General features: G+C 42.0%; 1 protein-coding gene across 4 annotated transcripts in view; it reads left to right on the plus strand.

Annotated features, from left to right (window-relative positions):
- Positions 1-2048: 2048 nt before the first annotated feature.
- LOC126094732 (ADP-ribosylation factor GTPase-activating protein 2) overlaps positions 2049-18422 on the plus strand; it is an 89482-nt gene continuing 73108 nt past the window's right edge. For 2 of the 4 annotated variants that reach the window (XM_049909280.1, XM_049909281.1), the window contains exons 1-4: positions 2049-2254; positions 2468-2659; positions 15350-15481; positions 17332-17403. In XM_049909280.1, coding sequence (XP_049765237.1) covers positions 2180-2254; positions 2468-2659; positions 15350-15481; positions 17332-17403 — 471 coding nt within the window. In that variant the 5' untranslated portion in view covers positions 2049-2179. The remainder of the gene's footprint in view (positions 2255-2467; positions 2660-15349; positions 15482-17331; positions 17404-18422) is intronic. The other 2 variants (XM_049909282.1, XM_049909284.1) reach the window with 2 other exon arrangements.

An 18422-nucleotide genomic window follows, 5' to 3' on the forward strand; every position in this document is an offset into this window, starting at 1 on the left:
CACGAAGAACTGAGGATGATTGTTAAACAGTACACAGCTCAGCTGCCGGTATAGCCTCATGTAATGACAAATCATACACCACAGGAAGGACTTATAATCCCTAACGCTCTTTTTTACCGAAGGATCGACACCAGACTTTTTGCTATTCATTAGTGGAGCTCCGTCTATTGCAACCAATGGAAGTTTTTCCCAACAAAGATCATATTTGTCAATTAAGTTTTCTTAGCAAGGCAATGTGTTGTCGGCCGTAGCTGTATCGAGCACTGGCGCTAAGTCAAAGAGTTCCTCCATGACCTGGAACTCAGCCTCAACATTTCCCACAAATTCAGCAATCTGAGCAACATCTGCTACATCTATGACTTCATCTGAAGCCAAAGAGAGAGCGACAGAGAGAGAAAACTAACTTTGGTCTTAACTTTCAGCTGAATTTCCATGTCGTTTGCCATTTCTTTGAAGCGTCTGTTAAGTATTCTCCGTGACAGAGAAAATATTTCAAAAACAGAAAGAGTCCCTGGACATAAGATCGTTCCGACAATAATAATAATATTTACAAGAAATGATCTACATCTATATGAGCTTATTTCTGTCTCTCTCCTCCGTTTTAATTCGAGAAGTTAGGCCTTCTTTTCCTCTCTGTCCAAAAAGATCACGAATTTCTCCTGAAGGAGTTCAAAATTTCTCTTCACGTTGTACTTCTTCCATGCCGAAAGAATAGCATTACAAAAGAGACTTTAAGTAAAAAAGTAACCTTCTTCCCACTGAGGTTCGGAACGTAGGGATTCGACCTGTTTTCGTTTTGTGGATCTTTATTGCTCTTCAACCATTTTCCTATCGCTAAATTTGTCCTGCCACGAACGCAAAAGAGGCTTTTGACATCCACAACACTAACGACACGAAGTAAACAGGATCGTCTTGCAGCGCGCTAGGTAAAAATGGAGCGACGTTAGCAGAGAGATGGAGTGGGAACTGCTTGTCGATAGCGCCCACGGGCCAGCAACGCGAGCGCACACGAGCGCCCGCGCCCGCATTTGCTCTCCCCTGGTGTGACGTGTGTTCTGTGGTGCTATATTTCACGAGTAATTAAAATTCGGTAGTGCGTCTAGCATTCGGCTGAAATCGAAAAAGCGGTCACGTGACATCCCTCCACCTGAAATCGGTCACGTGACGTTCCTCGCCTTCTGTGTGGCGCGATACTTGTGTTGACCGACAAATTTACGAAAACTGTATTGAGGATTCGATCGCAGCTGAATATTTGTGACATGCGAGACAATAAATATGATTGCTGGTCCTTTCATTCGCAGTAATGTAAGCTGTGATGTTAGGTTCCTATCCAAACAGACCCTCGAAAATCCTGACATATTCCGAAAAACAGCGAAGTACTGGTGATAAGCGAGACAGTAAATGAGATTGCTACTCGCTTCATTCGCAGAAATGTAAAGCTGTGCTCTTACGTTGCTGTCTAATCACACCTTCGCAAATCCCAACGTACTCGGTAAAATAAAAGGTCAAATACGTGTGACGAGAAAGAATGTAAACGTCACTGCTGGTTATTTCACTCGCACCAATTTCAAATTTTCAATTTTTGATCGACACGAAATGGAATAAACTCATTACCGAGAGAGCACGCTCAACATCGAATATCGCAGAACACACTCCTATTACACGAAGCTGCTACCTTCTGCTCTACAACCACAGGACCACAGCGACTGTACATAGTCTGAAATTATAACACTGTTTATGTTAAAATCTCCTTAGGACCTTTATAGCTGTATATCATTGTATAACAAATCGTACCTAGAGTGGCGTGTTTGTGACAAATTTTCATTGCGCCGTTTAAAACGGGTTGCTTTCACAAATCGCAAGTTATAATACGGAAACAACCCAAATACAACGAATCCAGCGTGGCATCTCAAAAGTAGTGAAATGGGACGTCACGTGATCGCTTTCCGATTTCAGCTGTCAGCACAATGCCAGACGAACTTCCGAAATTTAGATACTCGTATGTTTCTGTTGGAGTGCATGCCATCTATACGGTACGCGCGTGAACTAAGTGACAAGTGCATTGTGGGTATGCTGACGTCTGACATTAAATGTATCTGTTACGTACGTACAGCTCACTTCACTTTTTACACTGTGTAAAGGAACTGGAATTTTCTAAAATTAGGTAACAAACGGTACAATGTCAGATCAGTGCCCAAGTAAAAATGACATCCAGCTGGTTTTTAAAAGATTACGCTCAATACCAACAAACAAGGTGCAGTATGTGAAGTAACAAAAAGTGCTCTGTATTTTTTATTCGCATCTGTTTCTGTTCAAGCGTTTGCTTTAAATTTAATTCAGTTATTCCTTATTGTAGAAGTCTTACTTAGGCTCCTCTCGATTGTTGGTGCTATATGTTAAGTCACCAAGTTAGACCTAGATCATTATTTACCAAAATTAACATTGTTGATTTTGTTTTCTTGCACAGTCTTGCTTCGATTGTGATGCGAAGAATCCAACGTGGGCAAGTGTTACATACGGCGTCTTCATATGCATTGATTGTTCAGCAGTTCATAGAAGCCTTGGCGTTCATTTGACATTTGTTCGATCGACACAGTTGGATACGAATTGGACATGGCTTCAGTTACGACAGATGCAGTTAGGAGGAAATGCAAATGCTGTATGTATTCAAGACCCTAAAGCTCATAGCCGATAGTATCTCTTAATTTTTTTAGACATCTCAATCACAAAATGTATCTTACGTCCCCCTTCTTTGTAGTGAGAGCCACTAATATACCTTTCAAATATGATTAACGAAATTTTTGAGACGCTTGCTGGTGTGTCAGACCATGTGTGAAAGTTGTTGGGCTATTTAGGCATGAGACAAATTAGGCACTGTGATTTCTAACTTTCCAATGCTTATTGCTACTTCAGTTATGGCCTTTATATATGCTACTTCGAAAGTTTCTAGGTACCAAAGAACTTACTACGTCCAGAAAATACATTATTTTAAGCTCGTATACTGTTGTAAGGCATTATTTTGTGTGCATGTAGAATGTAATTTGCTTTCATTTGGAGGAGTGTAGAATAAAATGATTAAGAAACAAGCATATATGCCAGTGTTATTAAATTATTAGGCACTATTACTACATACATCCCCTAAAGAGTGTACAGCAATGACATTTCTTCAACTACATCCATACTCTGCAACCATTGTGAAGCACATGGTAGAGGATACTCCCCATGTACCACATATTATGTTCTCATGTGGAGTGTAAGAAGAGTGATTGATCAAGTGCCTCTGTGCATACTCTAGTAAGTCTAATCTTACCATCGCGATCACTATGAGAGACGTGTAGGGGTTTATAGTCATGTTAAACTATTGTTATATTAGCCAAAAATTTATTTTTCACTAATAGGCCCTAGTGTAGATTGCTGTAGAAGTACAGCTGGAAGTCAGACTTCTGAATGATGAATTTCCTTCTCTGTCCACTGGGTTGGCAGTGAACTAAAATGAAGTAGTTGCCTTTGCACTTAAAATTACGTATCACTCTATGATATTTGGAGGTCAGAAGAATGGTAATAATTTCTAAATCTATTGTCAAATATCATTGCCATACCTAAAACCATGTGATATATTTACACTTAGTTTGTACAACATTCACTCCTTAGAGATATTCGTTACTTATATTAGAATGAGTTTGCCATAGATTAAAAATTTACATGGTATAGCAGTTTTCAGGAAAGATGTATCAAACTGATCATTGTCCGGAGTGGAGTTGTGTATTGGTAAAAGACTCAGAATAATTTAAAAATACCTGCTTCTCCAAAGATCTGTTACACTTCCTCACTTCAGTTAATAATTCAGTATACATGTGTGAAAGATATACTACTATGCAGCACTTGTGTGAATGTTTAAAATTAAGAATGAAGAAGAGCAAAGGGAAACACATTAGAAAAAATCTCCAATCTTTAATCCAAGGTGTTAGTCATCAATGGACCCAGCTTCTGTTTAATTTTGTCTTCTATTGTTTAATGGGAAAGCAAGACATAAAAATGCAAAATATGCTTAAGCAAGAGTTAAATTTTCCAGCTGTACTGCCTGCTTCATAAATCTCTTCAGTGTTAATCCTGTAATTTTTCTATAAAATCCATGATTGAGCTGTTGTTATGATCTGAATGTACTTGGTCAGCATATTTCATTGTTAATATGTGACCATCACTGTCTATTGCTTTTGCGTCTAAATCACAAAGTTGATTGGCCTAAAAGAAACTGACCTTTACTGTTACAAACCCTACAACGCTGGATATCAGTTACCCTCAGTTAGCATTGTCTACCTGAGAATCAACAACAAACTCTCCACAAACAATAATCCTCCAGTTAAGTGTGTATAACTTCGTGCAAAGTGTCTCTATAATCGTGTCACTTTATGGAGGTCCCTGACATTGCAGTGGGCTGGGCACAGCAGTTCTTCATGTGCACTGCAACCAGTCACGTTACACGATTTTATAAATGTCTCTAAGGCAACACCTCAGTGTTGCCAGAGCTCCATAGATGGCTATTGTTCTCACTTGCAACCATTTGCAATGTTACGAGCTGTCAGGGATCAAATTATGCCGCTACGGTTATGGTGCTTGAGGTATTTTCTACCATCATTGCTGTTAGCTTGTATGTTTCTTGATTCAGTGTTGTGGTACAGCAGTAAGAGAACTGTTCAGCACATTAATTGTATTGGTCTTGTTGCTATTCTGGTCTTCAGTCGGAAGACTGTGGCTCTCCTAGATAGTCTATTCTGTACAAGCCTCTTCATCTCTGCTTGTCTAAGCCAACCTACATCTGTATGTGACCTACTTAATATATTCAAGCCTTGGTCTCACTCTGAAATTTTTACTGTCCACATTACCATTCATTACCAAATTGACAATTTCTTGATTGCTTCAGGATGTGTCGTATGAAGAAATCCCATATTTTAGTCAAGTAGTGCCATAAATTTCTTTTCTCTCAATTCGATTCAGGCACCTCTTCATTAATTATTTGATCTACCCGTCTAACTTTGGACGTTCATTGCTAGTCCCACATTTCAAAAGCTTCTATTCTCTTATTACCCAAACTTCTTGTCAGTCATGTTTCACTTCTGTATAAGGCTACACTCCTGACAAATACGTTCAGAAAAGACTTCAGTGAGTCCATTAAGTCCACAAAGAAGGGGTGCCGTTACACCCAATTGTCAGCAACATTAGGGCACCTACATATTTGCTGGTCAAATACCTGGCAGAACTACTAAGCCATTACCTGTGTAAATGCCCTCATCACGTTCGGAATTATATGGATTTTGTAAAACGTCTTGAGAACTTCAAGCTGAAAGACTCAGATATCCTGGTGAGTTTTGACATTGTCTCGTTATTCACCAGGGTGCCTCTTCGAGAGTCAGTTGAGCTCATTGCACAGGAATTTGACGAGAAGACGACCGACCTTTTCAGGCACATTCTGACCTCCACGTATTTTCTGTTTAATGGAGAATACTATGAGCAAACAGGAGGAGTCACAATGGGGAGCCCACTTTCATCTGTGGTCGCGAATTTCTATATGGAGTATTTCGAGGAGGAAGCTTTGGTGTCATCCAAATGGAAACCTGCTTGTTTTCTACGTTATGTTGATGACACGTTCGTGATATGGCCCCATGGAAGGAACAAGCTCCTAGACTTCCTTACACACCTGAACTCCATACATCCGAACATCAAATTCACTATGGAGACCGAAGCAGAAGGAAGTTTACCATTCCTGGACGTCATGGTCAAAAGAAGAGCGGATGGCATGCTGGGCCATGGGGTATACAGGAAGAAAACGCACACTGACCTGTATTGGCATGCAAATAGCTGCCACCGCACTTTCTAGAGGAATGGGGTACTAAAAACACTGGTCCACAGGGCGCGCACCATCTCGGACACAGAGTGTCTGCCCCATGTGCTGGAACACCTCAAAACTGTATTTCGGAAAAATGGGTACTCGGAATGGCAGATCAGACGCGCTCTCCGCCCCACCTCTACAGTACAGCGTGTGGAGATGGACGAAGTCACGGAGGAAGAGATAGCCACCACCTATATACCGTATACTGGCGCACTATCGGGGAAAATAGGACGAATATTGAGGAAACACTGAGTAGGAACTGTCTTTTGCCCACCCAATAAAACACGAGCATTATTGGGAAGTGTCAAAGACGATCTCGGTTTGCGGGAGGTTGGCATATACCAGATTCCCTGTGAGTGTGGGAAGACTTACATTGGACAGACAGTGTGCACCATCAAAGATTGTTGCCGAGAACATCAGAGGCACACTCGACTTATGTACCCCAAGAAGTTGGCAGTCGCAGAGCACTGTTTGTCTGAAAATCATGAAATGGACTACCAACATACCAGGGTCTTGGCACAGACATCTAAATCCTGGGACAGCATCGTTAGAGAGGCTATCGAAAATCGTACCAGGGACGGACTCGTTAACAGAGATTGCGGCTATAACCTCAGCAAGGCATGGGAACCAGCACTGAGTCTAATTAAAAGGAAGCTCAGCAAAGAAAATGAATGGGCGGACGAGGCAGTTACACCAACACCACCACAGATGCCGACGCCAGACTCCCAGCGACCACCGACACGCGGGCGCAGACTGCAGAGAGAATGCCTCTTGGGGGAAGGGGATTTAGGACAGCCACCTGCCCTCAGGAGCTCAGTTCCTCAGCGCACCTGATGATGGCGACATGTCTGATTGCCGAATTATTGTGCCCATTGGACATTATGGACCGGCAGTACACCTGTGGACTGTTCGAGCTAGAAATACGCCGGGAGAAGTTTAAGACTCACCTCTAAGTATTGTTTACTTCTTGAGTGTGAATTACATATATGTTTTAACAGCATTTGTAAACAGATTCATTATAATAATCTTTCTCATCACCTTGGCCAGTTCATTGTAAGATTTTATTCCTTGATTGAAAATGATGTTTAGAGATTTTTGTTTGTATTTCCTTGATAAATGAAAGTTCATATTTCTCTTGTTCCATAATTATGTGTAGAAATACACTGCTTAAAAGTATTCGAGGAATGCGACTTTGGGTACCTGCCATACTCTACTGAGCATCAATTGAGTACTTGGTACGTTACCAAATTAAACCTTTATCTTTCTCGAATTAAGTCCACAACAAAACATCATTACATCCTTGATTGTTTGCATAAAAAGAACTGACATGTCTGACAGGTGTCAAAAACAGAGTGGAAACAGCCATTCATCCCATCATCCTGGGAGCTTTTCATTGGACTTTATGAGCTCCAGTAATGCATATGCTCTTGGTGAGCGTTTATCACTGTCCTGACACTTATGGGGCTTGCTCCTTATAAGTCTGCAGAGGTCACCCTGTGGTATCCATTCCCATTCTTCACAGAGAGCCCATGAGAGTTCTTGGCGAGTCTGCGGTTGAACAGGACAACCACAAACACGTATGTCAAGCATGTCCCACATATACAGGATGGGGTTTATGTCAGGACTCACTGCTGGGTATTCCATTACTTCAATGTCTAGACTTCACGAGACATCCCTGCTGACTCTAACCTCATGGGCCCTGGCATTAGAAGGAATTCTGGGCCACTGCCACATGCAGCAGCCGCCACATGGTCCAGCAGGATCTGTTTGATGTACTGTCTAGTGGTAAGGTGACCATGGATAATGACAGGGTGTTTATGGCTGTCAACACTGCAGCCTCCTCACATCATCACAGAACTTTGGAAATCTGTCAATTACCTATAACATTCGGCAGGCACTGCCCTACATGGGTCTCTGCAACATGGGCATGCCCATAATCTTGTCAGAGGATATCTGGACACTTTTGCCAGTGATGAAGTTGCCGGTTGATGTGGAATGGCAAAACTGAAGGTGAGCTGCAAGGTCTTATTGTGTCAAGAGGGGTATTCAAGGAGGAATTCCAGGTCGTGGTCCTTTCTTGTAACATTACATTCCGATTGGAAACAGCAGCTGCAGTGCCCCTTCTGAGTTAGTCTCGCAGTGCTCTGAATTATGTGTATGACAATGCAATGCAGAGATGTCTAGATATCGGTCTTCACGTGGGGTTATAATGTGTCTGTGATCTTGCCCAACTCACCTTGTGTACTGACTTGGCTCCCTATAGCGTGTTCACCACCTACAGCTGACACATGGAGAGGCATTGAGGTCTGCACTAACACGTCTGAAAGCCTATCCTTTTGGGGTCAAACGGACTGCCCTTGTAACTTGTAATTCGTTAAGATGCTGCATTGCATGTGCTTTGTTGAATACAACGTCCACAAATGACAACTGCCATCGATGTACTGTACCTCACTAGAAAACACTGGGACACTGATATTCACTTCTTTCTGAGGGTCACCTGACTGTAATTGTTGCTTACTTTGAAAGCAAAGATCTCAACCAATGCATTTAGGTCAATTTATCACATGTATTCCCCTAATTCTTGTGAACAGTGTATTAGTGAAATACTTATAGTAATGTTTTCTGTTATAAGCACAACAGATTGGTATAGATGGCCTCACTTGGTGTGGTAAGGATACTCCATTTTAAAAAAAAATATTTCTGTACAAGTAGCCCTACTACTGTTTCTAGTTATTATTTGTACTGCCATTTTCTGCAGTTGGAAAATTTTCTCCATGTTTTGTGCCTTTGATCCCCAGAAAAGAAACCCACAGCCAAAAGCTGTGTAGATGTAGGAATAGTAGTATCTCACCACAAGACATTGGCTGTTATGAACTGATAGTAACACTAAGAGCATAACATTCTGATGACATCTTCGTATGTTCATTCATTGTTGACATCGTTTGCTCCCTAAAAACTCAGTGTTTGTTTCATAATCTATAGAGTTATCATCTGTGCTCAGTGGGACTGAGTTGTTTTCTCTCTTTCGCTGAACTGTTGTAAACATCCTTTATGATTTCGTTTGCTTTCTCTAATAGGAGTTGCTGTAATGAACAAAGAGAACTTTTCCTCTTTATCTTTTACTGTCAGAGATGCCGTTAATATATACTAAGAACAGAATTTGATACAATATACTGCCCTGAGGCAACACCTATGGTGATGTGTTTGTCCAACAAGCGTTTTCCTAAAAAATTATCATCAGCAGACATTGAATTACCTCTACCTTTTGCACCCTGTTTTCCAGGTTATACTGGAATCGCTTATCTGCTATTTGTGTTACACCTAGTGCTTATAGCTTGTTTAGTAGTATTTTATGTTCAACAAACGTCACAAACCTTTACACAGCTAAGAATATGCCTGCATTGCTGTCACCCATGTCAAGAGCTTAAGGAATAACTTTTGTGAACCCTGCAGTGGCTGATATTGTACTTCTGCCTCTTCAGAAACCAAAGTGCATCGTTCAAAAAGAACCTGACCTTATATTTTATTGTTGAAACCAACGATAGTATCGGGGCATGCACACTCTGTCTCTGTGTTTATAGACATGTCTAGGCTCCATGCGTGATACCTTTTCATGTGGAACGCATCGGTCAGCTGTTGACAAGTGAACACATGCACATGGTAGTCATCATATTTTGTGTTATGGGCAAAATGACAGTAAAAGTGGAACAGCATTATTGCATCATATTTTGTTTTAAGCTTGGCACTTCTCAAGTTGAAACAATTTGCAAGGTTTGATAAGTGTTCGGGGATGAAGCAAAGCGTACCACAGAAATAAAAGAGTGGTACAACTGTTTCAAAGATGGCCATTCATCATCAAAGAATGAATCATGTTCAGGTAGCCCCTCAACACTGCAAATGAGGTTGTTCTTGATCACGTAAGGCCATCTTGTGATGCAGGATAGACGAATAATGATCAGAAAACTTGGCAGATGAGGTTAAAATTAGTACTGTATCCATTCATTCCACTTTAATTGAACATTGGGACCTCAGGAGGATCTCAGCAAAATTTGTGCCAAAGTTGCTAACAACTGAGCAGAAACGACTTGATTCAGATATCGATCAGGACATGCTGAATACTGTGAACAGTAGTACTACGTTTCATATCACAGTGATCACTGGTGTCATTCATAGGTTTACAGCTACAACCCAGAAATATACACTCCTGGAAATAGAAATAAGAACACCGTGAATTCATTGTCCCAGGAAGGGGACACTTTATTGACACATTCCTGGGGTCAGATACATCACATGATCACACTGACAGAACCACAGGCACATAGACACAGGCAACAGAGCATGCACAATGTTGGCACTAGTACAGTGTATATCCACCTTTCGCAGCAATGCAGGCTGCTATTCTCCCATGGAGACGATCGTAGAGATGCTGGATGTAGTCCTGTGGAACGGCTTGCCATGCCATTTCCACCTGGCGCCTCAGTTGGACCAGCGTTCGTGCTGGACGTGCAGACCGCGTGAGACGACGCTTCATCCTGTCCCAAACATGCTCAATGGGGGACAGATCCGGAGATCTTGCTGGCCAGGGTAGTTGACTTACACCTTCTAGAGCACGTTGGGTGGCACGGGATACATGCGGACGTGCATTGTCCTGTTGGAACAGCAAGTTCCCTTGCCGGTCTAGGAATGGTAGAACGATGGGTTCGATGACGGTTTGGATGTACCGTGCACTATTCAGTGTCCCCTCGACGATCACCAGTGGTGTACGGCCAGTGTAGGAGATCGCTCCCCACACCATGATGCCGGGTGTTGGCCCTGTGTGCCTCGGTCGTATGCAGTCCTGATTGTGGCGCTCACCTGCCAGCGCCAAACACGCATACGACCGTCATTGGCACCAAGGCAGAAGCGACTCTCATCGCTGAAGACGACACGTCTCCATTCGTCCCTCCATTCACGCCTGTCGCGACACCACTGGAGGCGGGCTGCACGATGTTGGGGCATGAGCGGAAGACGGCCTAACGGTGTGCGGGACCGTAGCCCAGCTTCATGGAGACGGTTGCGAATGGTCCTCGCCGATACCCCAGGAGCAACAGTGTCCCTAATTTGCTGGGAAGTGGCGGTGCGGTCCCCTACGGCACTGCGTAGGATCCTACGGTCTTGGCGTGCATCCGTGCGTCGCTGCGGTCCGGTCCCAGGTCGACGGGCACGTGCACCTTCCGCCGACCACTGGCGACAACATCGATGTACTGTGGAGACCTCACGCCCCACGTGTAGACCAATTCGGCGGTACGTCCACCCGGCCTCCCGCATGCCCACTATACGCCCTCGCTCAAAGTCCGTCAACTGCACATACGGTTCACGTCCACGCTGTCGCGGCATGCTACCAGTGTTAAAGACTGCGATGGAGCTCCGTATGCCACGGCAAACTGGCTGACACTGACGGCGGCGGTGCACAAATGCTGCGCAGCTAGCGCCATTCGACGGCCAACACCGCGGTTCCTGGTGTGTCCGCTGTGCCGTGCGTGTGATCATTGCTTGTACAGCCCTCTCGCAGTGTCCGGAGCAAGTATGGTGGGTCTGACACACCGGTGTCAATGTGTTCTTTTTTCCATTTCCAGGAGTGTAGTTCCCGTATCCCTGAGACCCAAAAAAGTGAGGCAGGTCTGCAGCAATGTGAAAGTCATGCTGGTCGTCATTTTTTTACTCCAGCGGCGTGATCCATCACGAGTATGCCCAGTAGGAATTAATGTCTGGAAAGGCCCCCACACACGCTACTGCATGCTTGACAGTCACGCTTGTGCAAGCGTGCTTGCAAGCACAGACGACGATGTGCTTGCTGTTGCAGACTTGCTTGTTTTACGGAAAAACAAAGGAGGAAACACAATATGTGGAGTAAAGAGTGGCTTAAAAAACGAAAATCGTATTCTCATAAAAATATACGAGTGAACTGAAGATATATCCTCATGATTGGCATAATTACCTCAGGATGAATGAGGAAACGTATTTGAATCTTTTTTCCCTCGTGGCGTCTTATGGCTTAACAACAGAGGATTCTAATATGCTATCATTGCAAAGGTCTACTGCAGGAAACATTCCAATTGATGCTAAACATGTGAGAGAGGAATTTATGAACTACTTTGTGAATGAAGTACAAGTTCATTGGCAACATAATTTTGTGCATTATCAGTAAAGAAAAATGTAAAAGAAAACAATGTATATTGCAGTATAGTATAAATAAATAAAAGCATAGTCATATATCTTAATTGTAACAGTGCTACTGTAATTAAATACCACTACCAACCTATCTCACTTACCTGTTTTCTTTCTAAATTACTCGAAGAGCATCTTGGCGTCTCATGTTCATTTAAAAAGTTGAAAAGATCAAAGTATCACAGAACAGGTCTGTCAACTTCGTCTGCTGCAGCCCCTGATTTGTAAGTGCTGTCACGTTTCCTTTTTTTCTTGTCTGTAATTTGTTCGTAATGTATTAATTTTCTTAATAACAGTAACTTTAGTTGCTGATGGTTCTATTTCTTTGTACTTTGTGAGAAGCACCTCATATGCTGCGTCTCTTTACATATTATCGTGATATTCTTTACTTTTAATATTCCATAAACATGGGTGTCTTTCATAGCACCTAATAAATTCCTCCAACACTTCCCAGTCTGACATCAGAATGAAGAAGGAAACGGCGCAAAATCTAAATAAATGAGCCCTCTCCATGGTCTGTGTCCGAATGACAGATGTGTGCTTGTTCAAGCCTCCCTATTGTAGGCACACATGAGCAAGCATGGACGCGCTTGGAGGCTTGCACAAGCAAGCATAATCGAAATTTGGTCAAGCATCAAGCTGCTTGCGCAAGCCTGATGCTTGCACTAATTTACCCTACACACAGTCAAGCATGCAGTAGCGTGTGTGGGGGGCCTTAAGGTGTACTACCGAAAGGTTCTTCATCGCCTTCAAGCAGTGAGATGCAGATGGTTGGATTAGGGGGCAGCTGGCAGACAGCACTTTTTCCACGATAACACTCCCACTCATCATTCTCAATTAATTCAGAGTTTTTTGGCCAGCCCTTCTGTTCCGTTGAACTGGCACTGAGTGACTTCTGGCTTTTCCCGGAACTGAAAAGGACTCTGAAAGGGCAATATTTCAGAACACGGTGCAAAATTTGACACCATACCAAAATAGGCTTTCCAGCAGTGGGAGCAGTGTTGGCAAAGGTGTGTAGAAGCTGAAGGGCACTGTTTTGAAGGTGACTAGTGTCAAACAGTCCAACCCGATAGCTGAGTGGTCAGCGCAGCAGTCTGTCATGCCAAGGGGCCCGGGTTCGATTCCCGGCTGAGTCGGAGATTTTCTCTGCTCAGGGACAGGGTGTTGTGTTGTCCTCATTATCATTTCATCATCATCTGTGGAAGGCAACGGGAAACCACCTCTGGAATCACTTCCCTAGATGCTCATGCGGTGGACCTCTCTGACGAGGCTTCCCCCATAAGGCAGAACACAAAGTGAGTGAGTGTCAAACAGCTGTATCTGAATAAATATTGATTTTATAAATACAAGTCAGGTACTTTTTGAACAGCCCTTGTATTTATACGTGTTACTCATTAGTCTTGTCTTTTGTAATTCGTTATATCTTTTCTGAGAATGTTGGCAATAGTAAAACAGGCCTGTAGTTTTCTTTGTCTTCTGCATAGTAAGGGCATAACTAGTGCATGCTGTAGGTACCCTTGAAAAGTAAGTGAACTGAAGACTCATTTACTATGTTTGTTTGTGGCGTTTATATTCTGTGTGTGCGCATCTTCAGGACAGAGACTGGAACCTCGTCATTTCCTGCTGGCTTCTTATTTCCTTCATGACTTCAGGCTCTGTTGTAAGAAACACCATTTTGCTGTGTAATTCATTGTGGGTGCTACATATGTTTTAGAAAGATTTTGTTGCAATTTCTCCACATTATCAAAGTAGTAGTATTTCACAACATTTACCAATCCCTGGGAATTCTCTGTTATTCTACCACCGTCTTTGACTTGTATGTTAATCAGCTTGTGCCTATCTTCCCCAGTTTCATGTTTTATCACATACTACTTTGCTTTTAATTTTTTTCTGCATTGTGTATTATTTCATCATCATGTGGTGTCCCTCACCACCACCACCACCACCACCACCACCACTTACTTTTCTACTGTGAGGCCCACAGTTATCACTGACTGTCAAATAAAATATCAGTAGCAAAGAAAAAAAAATCTAAACTAAAAGAATGTTCTTAATTGTATTATGTTTGTTCCACTTTGAAAGACTGTAACGTCAGATGTTCGTACATAAACAAAATGTAGTACCGAAGCCTCACCTAACAGAAATCAAAACAGTAAGAGATATTTTCTAAATGCAACAAATAGATGTCAAATCTTCAGATGCGTAACGAGAAAAAGGTATACAGCAAAAGATATATGTAAAATACATGCGGATGTTAACAGTTTGGTGCAAAGCATATGTAGTTCAGTATGTAAACAAGTCATACTTAGATTATAACCATCAAAAATTCAGTGAACAAGTAAACTTCCTGTATAATAACCACCAAATATACTAAAAAGTATTATTCCAAAAGTGGAACAGGTAAGAAAAGAACAAACATATAATTGAAACTTATGTTTTGACCTGCACTAAAATCACATTTCTCTCTTGGCAGCAAACTTGCTGTTTTGATCAATGTCCTTTGGAACTCACTAATTCAAAAGAGAGAGAGAGAACTTGTATGCGCATACATGCTCATTTTTAAATTACCTCTAGCTCCAGAGGCGCTTGACAATTTTAATCTGGTTTGTGTGCCTGTCGACTATTAAGTGTCTCAGCTATGTGCAGATAGGTTACTTTTACTTCTTGCTGTGCTTGTGTTCCACCCAGGACTTTCCAGTATCATATTAATGCGTACAAAGAGATAATTAAGTAATATGCTTATCAAACATAGGGGAGTGAAGAAACATTTTTGTACCTTCAGCACTAGCCGCTATGGAGGGCACTTCCTGTCTACTTACTTCAAACTTCAGATAATAAATTCTTAATTTACATCATCATTGCTTCCGTCTTTTGGAGGCATAATTTGGCAGTCTAGTACATACCAGATCGAGATGTCCACTAGGTCTTAGTAAATGCCAGTATGTTAACCTCCTATCTTCTTCATACTCTGTTCTGTCTCATTCTTCTTCCTTATTATTTTTTTATATCCACTGTCATTGAAATTATTGATAGGTCTTTCTAGCCTATCTTTTCTCCCAGTTTTCTATCCAGTCTCTTTCTTCCCCCCCATTCTTGTCTTAATGTGACGTGTAACAAGCACTGCACAATCTGGAGCCCCAGATGTTCCTGTTTAGTCAATTAGTAAATAGACATTCATCCTCTTTCTTAACTACTTTGTGTATACCAAATCAGGTTCCCATTCAGCTGTGATATTTAAAAAATTGTTTTTTTCAGATGACATTTTTTCGCCAGCATAATTGTACATCGACAGATGCGCAACAGAAATACAATTCACGTGCTGCCCAACTGTACAGAGAGAAGTTGCACCACTTAGCTATTCAGGCCATGCGACTTCATGGAACAAAGGTAACACAGTTTCAGGCCATCATTAATCATTTCAAATTGTGCTTCGCATATAGTACTGTTACATTAATAATATCTTTTATTAACTGTGCTAAAAATTATTCCAGGTATTACCCAGTACATAACCCTTAATCACCTTCTCTCATTAGCAATATGAGAAACTGTTTCAAAGAGCTTGTAATATATCTCGAATTTTTCTAATGTGTGAAGCTTTTAATAGGTTATTCATTCCAAACTGATGTGGATAAGTACATTATGCAGTTATTCAAGATATACTTCATTCTGTCTAAGGAAAAGTATGTTTTTGGTCAGCACTAAGGATAGTTTCCCTGGAGATTTCATTTCTCTCAAGGGGTTTGACAGTCTGAGGATCTTTCATTGTGTCAGTCATGTCTACAGAAATCAGCAGACAACATTAAAAGATTGATTGCACTTTGCTTCTTCTTAGTTTTCTCCTCATAGTGTTGCTGCTATCTTATTGGGGTTTTTCTTCTAGTGGAAAAAAAAAAAGTATCTGCATAAGATAAGAAATGCTATAGAGGAATTGAGTCCGCTTTAAAAAGACTCACTCAGACTGTTGTTGTTTTCAATTGATCCTGTAAACTGAAAACTTCTTCATAAGATAAAGTTAGCAACAGTTCTATTTTCAATTGTTCAAAATGCCTTTTCTCTTATACTGTGCAAAACTAAAATACGATATGGGAGTGCCTGTGGTGTTACGAAGAACAGTGCGGTGTTCCTTTGGACATGCACGCATGTCTGAAGGAACAGGCACTGCAGTGACTTCAGCTATTACGAAATCCATGAAATGTGTTCGCTGTTGCAAATACAAACAACCATCAGGGGAGACAACAGTGAAAATTTGTGCCAGATCGGGACTCTAACCCTAATTTCCCTCTTTACGTGAGTGGTTGCCTTAACTACTGTGGCTATCCATGCACGACTCATGGCTGGACCCAAACTTCCACAATCAATGTTTGTGCATAACAACCTGTACTCGTATACACATCATGTAATCCTGTACAGGGGAGGACATTGTAATTGAAAGTTGCTGCCTAGTATGAATGCATATGGAGGGTTGGATCTGACTGTGAGTCATGCACAGATTGCCACAGTGGTTGAGGTGACCACTTGTGTAAAGCAGGGAAACTGGGTTCAAGTCTCAGTTGCCACAAATTTTCATTGTCGTCACTCCCTTATATAGTTAATGGGTGTTCATATTCGCAACTGCAAATACGTTTAATGTAACACTTTAATAATAAGCATACAAGCTCCAGTCCCTGTCTTTATTTCCGTATTTGAAGTATTAAAGTACATGCCTATACAAAATAATTACGTATTCACTCAATAGTATGAAAATAACCGGTTGGTGTGAATGTCTTTTATTCTAAGGCAGTTTTATCTTACTAGTGTTCTAAGTCAGTGTTTAATTTGTGAGGCATTTGAAGTATATTTAAAATATATGGATTGCGCATGGAATGTAAATTCTTGAGGAACCAGTAGATGTAGAAGTTGCACTTGGCTGAGTAACTTAACATTTTCTGAAAATTTCAGGATGAGGAAAAAACGCAACTCACTGCAAATAAAGACAGACATGGCAGGTATTAACACTTGTTCATGGGAGGTAGCTTCTAGTTCTGGAAAGCAAAATACTAAGTGAACATAAATATTGTGCACTCACCAGAGAAAGTAGGATTGTGATTTCAATACACAATTAACAATTAGTGCTAATCTTATCTTAAAATTTGTGTTCATATCAGTGTGAAAACAGTGAACCTAAAAAGGATGTGAAAAAATGATTATGTTAGCTCTCTGATCAACATTTATTGAATCTGTAATTCTCAATGCATTAGGATGATGAAAAATGGCGTCTCTGTGCTCCACAAAAACCTTTGTCTTCAACAGGAAAATCTACTGAAGCTACAGTAAGCAGAACAAATAATTGGTTTTATTCACTCACTCACTAATTGAATAGCGTGTGAACCTAAAAGCAGAATTGTTTGTGAATTATAAACAATTAACTCTTTCTGTGTGTATTCAGTAGCTGAAATGAGAAATTTTCTTGTCACCATTTTCTCATTGTTCACTCTTCTCCCTATCCTGTTGATTTTCTAGCTATGACTCAATATACCTGCCCCTCCCCAGCCCCTTTCCCCTTCTTGCATGTTCCCATCAGTGGACTTAAGACTCTTCTGTGAGTGTGTGCATGGCAAGTGCAGGACCCCAAGCTATTGAGGCACCACCTTCCTTTCTCTTAAGTGCTTTCTCATGATAGCAGCCTTTGACATTGACCTGGCTATCACCTAGGTTCTGTCCCCCAGGGGGTCCACAACTCTTTTGTGGATACGTGCGTAGCGAGCACGGGACCCCGAGCTAATGTGGCCTTCCTTCCTTTCCGGGCTCCATACCTTCCCTTTCCGCATCCTTCCCCATCCCCCAGCTTCGCCCCTCCTCCCCTCACCTCTGGCTCTTTCCTTCCCTTTCTCCCCATCTGGGAGTATGGTTTGTGCCTACGTCCAGAAACGGATGCTCGAAAATGTAACGCATTCTTCGCCTTCTTTGCTTGTATGTCTTCTTCCTTCCTTTGTCCTTCTCTTTTCCTTACCTCTTCTCTTTACCCTTTTCTCCGCTGCAGCGTTTGAGACCTCTCTTCTTTCCTTTCCCTTTCTCTTTCTTCCTCCCTGTGCGTGTCTGAAGGCCGACCCACGCATTTTTGTGCGTAGCCGGTGATGGGGTAACGCGTAATTCCCCGCCCCGGGTAGACAGGTAGGACACGTACGTACCCTCTGGTAACGGCCAGGCCCAGGGAGGGGTGATTACCCGAGCTGATACCTTCCGAAAGTGCCGATTGGTCCCTCCGTCCGTTTGTCGGGAGGTGTGACCTGAGGTGTGAACAATCACCTAAGGCGGGAGTGCCCTCAGAGTGGGCCCCCACAAGGGAGGA

This window comes from Schistocerca cancellata, chromosome 8 (genome assembly GCF_023864275.1).
Source record: "Schistocerca cancellata isolate TAMUIC-IGC-003103 chromosome 8, iqSchCanc2.1, whole genome shotgun sequence".
Classification (NCBI taxonomy): domain Eukaryota; kingdom Metazoa; phylum Arthropoda; class Insecta; order Orthoptera; family Acrididae; genus Schistocerca; species Schistocerca cancellata.